General features: G+C 49.3%; 1 protein-coding gene across 1 annotated transcript in view; it reads right to left on the bottom strand.

Annotated features, from left to right (window-relative positions):
* Positions 1 to 1169: 1169 nt before the first annotated feature.
* LOC144945316 (lysophospholipase D GDPD1-like) overlaps positions 1170 to 8872 on the bottom strand; it is a 29297-nt gene continuing 21594 nt past the window's right edge. Inside the window, exons 4-10 of the mRNA XM_078873745.1 lie at positions 8578 to 8623; positions 7468 to 7589; positions 7048 to 7137; positions 5327 to 5460; positions 3117 to 3182; positions 2344 to 2395; positions 1170 to 1704 (exon numbers count right to left, since the gene is read on the bottom strand). Coding sequence (XP_078729871.1) covers positions 1573 to 1704; positions 2344 to 2395; positions 3117 to 3182; positions 5327 to 5460; positions 7048 to 7137; positions 7468 to 7589; positions 8578 to 8623 — 642 coding nt within the window. The 3' untranslated portion in view covers positions 1170 to 1572. The remainder of the gene's footprint in view (positions 1705 to 2343; positions 2396 to 3116; positions 3183 to 5326; positions 5461 to 7047; positions 7138 to 7467; positions 7590 to 8577; positions 8624 to 8872) is intronic.

The following is an 8872-nucleotide window of genomic DNA, read 5'->3' as shown; positions in this document are numbered from 1 at the left end:
GGCGAAGACCCCCCCAAGGGGCCGGCCTTGGACATGCTGGCAGGACTTTGCCGTGCAGCTGGCCTGGGAACGCCTGGGGGTTCTCCAGGAAGAGTTGGAGTCTGTCTATAGTAGTGTATAGTAGTGTAGTGTATAGTAGTGTATACTAGTGTATAGTAGTGTAGTGTATGGTAGTGTAGTGTATAGTGTATAGTAGTGTATAGTGTAGTGTATAGTAGTGTATAGTGTATAATAGTGTATAGTAGTGTATAGTAGTGTATAGTGTAGTGTAGTAGTGCTGGAGTCTGTCGCCAGGGCAAGGGAGGCGTGGACCGCCACGACTCAACACGCTGCTGTAGTGTATAGTGTATAGTAGTGTATAGTGTAGTGTATAGTAGTGTATAGTGTATAGTAGTGTATAGTGTAGTGTAGTAGTGCTGGTGTCTGTCGCCAGGGCAAGGGAGGTGTGGACCGCCACTACTCAACACGCTGCCGCCGCGACCCTCACCAGGACAAGCGGACTGAGAAACGAACGAATGCAGTAACATTAAAGCTGGCAACCCATTACTTTATGAAGGTTTACTTCAGAAACGTTTCTCATATGAAAAAAATAATAATCCGAAATTAAATATAAAGACGTTCCTTTTTTTTCCTTTTAAACATTTCACAGCATGGATCAAGCTAACTCTACGTTAATACATTTGCTTTGGAATAAAAAAAAAATCAAATCACAGTTGCTGAGCTCATGCCCCAACGCTCCAAAAATGCCAAGCAGCCAGAAACGACCAGAGTACCACTGAAAGTTTAGTTTGCTCGCTCAATAGATTGATGTGATTCAAACCGGTTATCACAACTATAAGACGATGGGAGGGAATTAACAACAACAACAAGTTGAGCGATGAACACGTTCACTGGTAGATGAAGGCCCCAGCACATTGTACGCCCACCCACACTAATTTCACATTGTAACGCACAATACAATCACACATTGTGTTGTTGATATGGTGTCATCTTTGTAGTAGATGTAATTGTTTTACTTTTTGAGTCATTGCCTATTACAGTATGATTAGTTTTTGTACAAAATGCATTAAACGCTCTGTGGTTCTACACATACGAACATAAATACTATAATTAAAACACTCCGTTGTTTTGGCGTCTCCGCATATAAAAGACCGCAGGAGTGACCCGGTGGTGGAAATTCCACATTCCTATGGCTGAGGCTAGTTCGTCCTTAAAGCAATCACAAGAATGTGGAAGATCCAAACCGGTGGCTGAGTAAGGGTGGACCAATGCTGCAAACGTGTGCCGTCCCAACGCTCATTTACGCAAGGAGATGCGCAGAATTGCGGAGGATTTGTGGAACGATGTCTTACGATCATGGCTTAATTTCACCCTGGTCTGTCTGGATCACCGACCCGACACACCACACCGAGTAAATCCCCCACTGTGGTACTGCGCCACTATTGCGCTACTACTGCTAGCCACATACCACTTACTTCGGTCTACCAGCGACACAGAAAATACTCGGTGAGAAATGACGCCCCGTGCATATGATCGTCGCGGTCATCGTCCTCGCCGTCACCGCCACCGTCTCTACTGGGCGTTTTGCGTGGTACTCTGCAGGAAGGCGGCCAGCTTGTGCGGGTAATCGGTCATCACGCCGGTAGCTCCCAGCTCAAATGCACGCCTGTAGTCGCGGTCGTTGTTGAGTACAAACAGGCAGACCTAGGAGCGAAGAGACGCACGCACCGGAGCGGGAGCCGAAGACATCAATGACGATCGAAATATCACGCCGCCGAGAGGTGACGGTTATCACGCAGCGTGGCAGTTGAAAGCAGTCAAGTGTCTTAAACCCCCCTGCCTCTGTCCACTCAGCACTATAAAGACATACACCACTGCTGGGGCAGACATTGTATACAAATCAGGCAGCAACAAAGAGAAACGTATTCTTGGTTCTTTCGGTAAAGTCACGTAGAAGGGAAAAAATAAAAATAAAGCAATAAAATTATCACGACGTTTCGATTGCAACACATCCCTGCAGTCACGAAAGCTTTGAATCGAAAGACAAACTTGTGAGATCACTTGCAACACTCGTGGCATTCAGCATTCGCTTCCCTTAGTTGGGATCCATCCACGGCCACTCAGGGGCTCCTGAAGGCGCTGTAGGTTTAACTCTACCGAGATCGTGGGGGCAGGCGTGACTCTACTGCTCATGGGCCAGGTTTGACTGCCGATCATGGGGCAAAACAAAACCGTAAGTATGTTTTGGTTCCCCTTTGTCAAACACGTGTTGGGTCGAAGGCTTACACACTGTGAACTCTGCAATGTGGGGTAAATATGTACATTGTAGGCGCCATTGCTCACCTGAATTCCACGGTCGGTCAGGTGCTTGAAGAGGGCCTTGTTCATGGTGAGTCTAAAACAAACACAAAAAAACCTCAGCGTCACCTGCCTCGTCTGTACGGCGCCGTCTGTGCTGCAGTGAAGAGTGCGACACAGGCCCAATGCCAAACACGCTATTGCTATTTCATAACAAACAAAAAACTCAACACATTCGTCAATAGCACGGTGGCATTTAAAGCACCGCCCCTGTCGAGTTTCTGCTCTTCCCTCAAGAGCCACCTCTTCTCCCTGGCCCATCCCTCCATCCCTAGCTACCCCCATAATTCCCGTACCCACAAATCTCTCTCCCCATATACCCCATCCCTATTCACCGTATCACTTTTAGAGGGCACACGTCTCAATACGAGGAGAAGCAAGAGATAGGTAGCGCCGGGCAGGAAGGCAAGGAAGTAGAAAAGGAACGACCATGCCGAGATGTCAGGGATGAGAGGGTGACGACGAGGGGAAAGGGAATAGATGGAGAGAGAAGGAAGGCAAGAAGGAGCGAGCAGGGGTGAGCTGCATGCAGTGGCGTCTGTTTTCACAGGGGGCGTGGGAAAGGGAAGGAAATCAGAGTGGGGGTGGCCACATAGAAGTCACGTGGTTTACGGGAGGCCTGAGTTGATTTAGATACGTAAAACAGGACTTTGAATGTTATGGGAGGGAAGCCCTTCAACATCCGAAGCACCTGGGATGCAACCCCTAAAACCCCTGCGTCGATTCGGCCAGGGTGACAGGTGAGATGGGAGGCTTACCTGTCCAGGATCCCCACGAGCCACCTGTACCTGAGCATGCCATCGCCTTTCTCGGGAATGTAGGTCCTGTCAGACACAACACGGAGGCTCGGTGAGCGGAATATTCAAATTTGGCGGCTTGGTGAATATATACACTGATGTAATTCAACGCAGAGCAGCCATATTGATCTTTGATCCAGCGCTAATTCACTTGAGACCCCTCGCTCGCTCGCTGACGGTTCGTTGCCTCCTCATCACTCTCCTAACGCTACTACCAACATGGGCGGCGGAATCAACCTGTGACTCATTGATTCTGCCACCCATGTTGAGGAATGGTTCTAACAGACTGACCGTTTCATCTCAACCACCACCACCAGCACCGCAGGTCACAACAACACAATAACATCAACCACAACAACCACAACCGCCGTTCACCACTTGGCGGTGGCGACGTCACCACGGCGCTTATGCCAGGCTAGGTGCAGGCCACCACATTTCATCTGGTGATTACAACAATCAGCTTCATCAGGCGATCTGCCACGTTTGCTGAAAAACCTGAATCCCCCCCCCGCCACTGCTCCCCTGCCCGTACGCTGGCCTCACTGCTCAGTGCCAATGCCCAAGGAGGGGGCGGAGTGGGCAGGGTGCAGCTCGCACGCCAGTCACTCACGATTCGTGGGCCCGTGCACAGCGGCGAACCGAACAGCTTTGACAAACGCGTAGCCGGTTCTTCACGCGTGAAACCCGGACGGTCCACATTCCTCACTGCCGCAGATTTCACCGCCTCGTCCCCCGCGCGCAACCGACGAAGAAAGTAAATGACTAGCACTTCTCAGCCCTTTCCCTGTCAAAGTGGAACGTTGGGCCCGGCAACGTTGGGTCACCTCCTCGCGCCCGCCAAAGGAAGATGCCATCGAAGGGGCCACGCTTTGGACTGAAAGCCGAGCTTGCGCACAGCATGACACCAACCGTGGCAGCATCGCGTTGTGTGCACAATACGCTCAGTTTAACACGCAGTGGCTTTCGCGACCAATATCATCCATAATATAGGTTTTTTTGTGCACAATAGCAACGATGTTGTTGTGCACGCGGGCACGTAGCACTCGGATCGTGCACTTTGTGGGTTTACGCTCCACCACGCCGGTGTGCTGAACTGATTCACTAATCGGCACGTTGTGTTTTACGTGACAAACCTTACTAACTGGTTCTAGATTTGAAGCTTTCGTGACTGCAAGGATTCATATTCTTAGGTTTTTTCGGTAAAGTTACGTAGGTAAAAAATGAAAATTATTAAAAGTAAAATAAAAATAAAATAAATAAAAAATAAAAATCACGACGTTTCGGAGGCAACACAAGCTTCCGTCTTCAGGTGGGACCGTCACAGCACGATAGCTGTATCAAGTGAGAGAAATTCCAAGAAACAGTATTTGTGTATATACTGGTTGAGGCTGGCTTTGTCAGTTTAACACGCAGTGGCTTTCGCGACCAATATCATCCATAATATAGGGTTTTTTTGGGGGGTTAGGTCGCGTAAATATAAATGTGTCGTTAAACCCGCCACCATCTGACACATCCGATTCCAAGTACTCAGATTGAAAATGTTGTGGAGTTGCTCTCCATCACACCGATGTGCTGTACTAGTAACGAATTCCCATGTTCTGTTTGCGTTACAAACCAAACTAATTGGCTGTGTCGGGTGGTGGCGGGGTTAACGACACATTTATATATTTACGCGATCTAACCGAACAATAAGTATAACCCGTAAAAACAAAGTTTTTCACTATAAATCCTTTATATGCGTGGCGGCTAGAGTCCTCTCGTCCTCTGGCTTGAGATGGCTGCCACCTATGGGTCAGATGATTGCATTGCACCATTAAGCAATTGGTAATTAAATATAATATTTTTGTCCTAAAAAGTGTAAAATTTTGGAAAAAATGTTTCACGAACATTAATTGTCACGCACAACGAGTCTGTGTGGAAAATGTCAGCTCGGTTGGATCACGGGAAGTGGGATAAAAAACGACCGAAAGATTTGCACGGTCCTAAGCAAGCAAGCGAACTTAATATAAAGGATTTTTAAAAAACCCTCTATTATGACTGTGTCAGTTTTACGTGGCAAACCTTACGCGAACTAAGCCAAAACAACAACAAAAACCCCTCTCTATTATAGACCGATGATGGTCTTGCTGTGCTTCCCAGGCGAAGCCAAGCTGCTACCGCGCGGTCGTCACCTGTAGCATATGGAGGGCATGATCATCTCAAAGAGCGACTCGGGCAAGGGCGTGAAGGGCAGCAGCCCCGTGTAGAAGAGCAGCAGCAGGCAGTAGATGCGACCCATGCTGAACATGGTGGGCATCCGAGGGTTCTGTTATGTCACACACACACAGAGACAAAGATCCACCATGTAGCCTTCACAGACTGTTGGGGCAAGTGCTGTTCGCAGGCACCTATGAAGGCTGAAAGGACAAAAGGCGCCCAGCCGCTTTTGGCTCCCCAGTGCTGATGCTTACACACCACACCAGGTACTCATTTGAGGCTGAGTCGACCGTGGGGAGGCCAAAGACCGGTTCAGATAATCGTCAGTGATTTTGGCTGTGAACGGGAATCGAACTCGGGTCGCCGGGTTCATAGCGCAGCACCTTAACCGCTACACTACCGCTACCCATACACAGACACACGCACAGGCACGCACAGACACACGCACAGTCACACACACGAAGACAGATCACCGTAGAGCCCTCTATTGGTCAAATTTATCTAAATAAATTCACACCTTGGATACGTAAACAAAAACAAAAGGGCAGGTACATTAGCATATCTGATCCATACCAAATACATATATTTTTTATTTTTTTGTCAGGAAGCTGCCCCATCCATTGGCTTTCCTCCTGCGAAGTCGATGCTTTCAACGGAAAGCGCACGGGCGGAAAGCACTCACAGGACCACAGGCTCAAAGCGACGAGCGGCCAGCAAAACAAGCAGCACTATTGAAAGCGTACGAACCAAAAGTGATCTCACGCTTAAATGGCCATTGAGGCAGTGCTCATCGCCTGATTACAGCCCCGAGGCAGTGGTGGAACTTTCGCTCGCCCGTGGCGGGTGGCAAGTCTGGAGATTGTGGGTTTGATCTCGACCCTGACGTCCGCTGTAAATTTTGAGTTTGCGTGTTCTCCCTGTGGTCGCCTGGATTTTTCTCGGGGTCCTTCCGATTTTTCCTCCACATTTAGAATCCACATCACGCGTTTAGATAATTTTGCTGCTCTAAATTTCCACATGATGAGGCACTTCGTTGAGCTATCATTTGTGGCCAGGTCGCTTTCGAAAAAACAGCTGTATAGCTCAGTGGGCCTTACCTGGTAAAATAAAAATAGTTTAACTTAGTTTTTATACGTAGGGCAACTACTGTTGACTTCCCCATGAAGTGGTACTGATTTTATCAACCCCGGTGGGATGATGGGCTGAGTCAATCCCCAACTACGATTTGAACTTTGAAACCTTTGTCACGGCGAGCTGCTCGCCTCTGCCACTGCCACATCTCTCCCCCCGAGCGAAGCTGTAACAGATCAAATTAACGCGCCCCTTGGAATTGAGCCGAATGTTGTTGTTCTAAACAACTCGGGCAGAAGAGAAGAGAAGACGGAAAGGGAATCTGAAAGTCGAGCGGTGTGCGAGAGGGGAAAAAGCAGAAAGAGAAGCGTTTAGTCCTGCACGGCGGTCGTGGTCGAACGCAGTGGGATGATGGCTGGGACAACGAGACAAGTCTGGTAGGCCTACTGACCATCTGTGGGGGGAAAAAAAGAGAGCTTCGTAGTGAATCGGATTCCTCAACACGGGTGGTAGGGATCAGCGCGTGAAGTTCACAGGAGCAGCGACCACAGCGGCAGCGAGAGAAGACCGCCCCCGGCCCCCCACCGCACGAACGCACGGAGCGGGGACACCGACGAGAACTCACCGCGACCCGGCACTTGAGCATCACCTCCCAGATGGCGCTCGCCCACACCGTGCGGTCCTCCCGCCCGAACTCCTCCACCAACTCGGCCACCTGCAGCCCGGAGCACGGACATCGAAGCCCTCAGTGGCGCAGAGGGGCCCCACGCACGAGGTCCGTTGTGGGCACGTAATTCTGACCTCCCCCCCCTCCCCCGGTGACTGCCGCTGTTGTTAATATTAGGCGTAGGGCTAGCGTCTGGTTATCGAGTGTAGTTAGTATTATGGATAGGGCTAGTGTCTGGTTGTTTACTATGGTTAGAGTTATGGGTAGAGCTAGTGTCTGGTTGTTTACTGTGGTTAGAGTTATGGGTAGGGTTAGTGTCCGGTCAGCTGATGTGGGTGACACCTGAGTGTTCTGTGCGTATCCAGAGAGGGGCGGCACCTTGTTGATGATCTCATCGTTGTCCTCCTTGATCTCAACGTTGATGGCCAGATCGGAGAACTTCTCAAAAACCTCGCGCAGCGTTGGGATTCTACGGTCCTTGGATGCCTTGTTGTAGTGGCCTGCGGGAGACGCCGGAGAGAGACACGTGACCAAACCGAACCGGCACTCGAGCCCTGAACATCGTCAGTCCGCGGTTAATTAATTTGGACATCTGTGAAGAACCGCAAAAACTACTGGATATATGTGAAAAAGAGCTTCATAGCTTATCGGATTCCTCCAGTCTATACACAGATTCCGTCTGTGACTCTCCTGATACTGAACTATGCAAGCAACCCGATACGTTGAATGTTTCATTTTTATTCATCCTGTTACTGGTTTTGCAATTCACCAGAGTGTGTGTGTGAGGTGGGGGGAAGACCAAAGAACAATCGGTGGGACACTGTTAGGGCCGATCTCGGAGGTCACGTGGCTATAACAGGGCAGCCACGGCGGCATGTGGCACGTGGTAAAGGCGAGGTTCGGTGGCACCAACGACTTGGCCACGAAGATCATCTTTATCTCGATTCGAGTTCTAACAAGTGCACTTTACTTGAGCGTTTACTTGTCTACTCCAGCGGGCGCCACGGTGGCGAGATGTTGACTACATCGCTTGCTATACAGGAGGTCGTGGGTTGGGTAAAAGTATTTTGAAAGACAGCCCAAGTGTCCGTGGCATGCTGAAAAATTCATATTTCGGTATGAGCTTAAATATAGGAGGCGTTACGCGTGGGAGTATTTATCCAGCCAGGTGGCTCAGTGCTCCAGCGAGCAGCGAGCAATCGGAAGATTGAGAAATTCACACTCTATAAGGTGGATGACGCAGCCCATCATCCCTCTGAGGCCGATAAAAACTAGTACTACTTTGCGGGCAAGCCAACAGTGGTTTGTCCTATGGGATAGACTCGCCCCTGCCATAGGAACGTGGCTCAGGGTTGTAAACGGGCGATGAACACGGCATCAATGCTCGTTTAAGCAGGAAATCACTTTAAATGTATTGTTAATCCATTGCGTTGAGACCCAGCAGGACAAATGATAATAATGTTTGTGCAGTAATTAAACGCAGTCCACCTTGGTCAAATGTGATTTCGAGTTTGTCCTTGTATATGGGCAGCTCCTGAAAGAAAAAAAAGAGACGCAGACTTGTGTTTTACGATACACGTAACATACACGGCACATCGCACAGTGGGTCATGAAATACTTTGCTCTTACAAACAACTTGTGCCTATAACATGAATATGTTAACGGCCAGATCGGTCGCAATTCGCCAAATCTCATCACATCTGGACAGCTAAGCAGGTTTTGGGCCTGGTTAGTGCTTCGATGAGTGCCCACCGTGCGTCAGCTACTTTAGGCCTCTGCTATC

Source organism: Lampetra fluviatilis, chromosome 37, assembly GCF_964198595.1.
Source record: "Lampetra fluviatilis chromosome 37, kcLamFluv1.1, whole genome shotgun sequence".
NCBI classification, from domain to species: domain Eukaryota; kingdom Metazoa; phylum Chordata; class Hyperoartia; order Petromyzontiformes; family Petromyzontidae; genus Lampetra; species Lampetra fluviatilis.
This window is presented reverse-complemented; position numbering and strand designations above follow the sequence as displayed.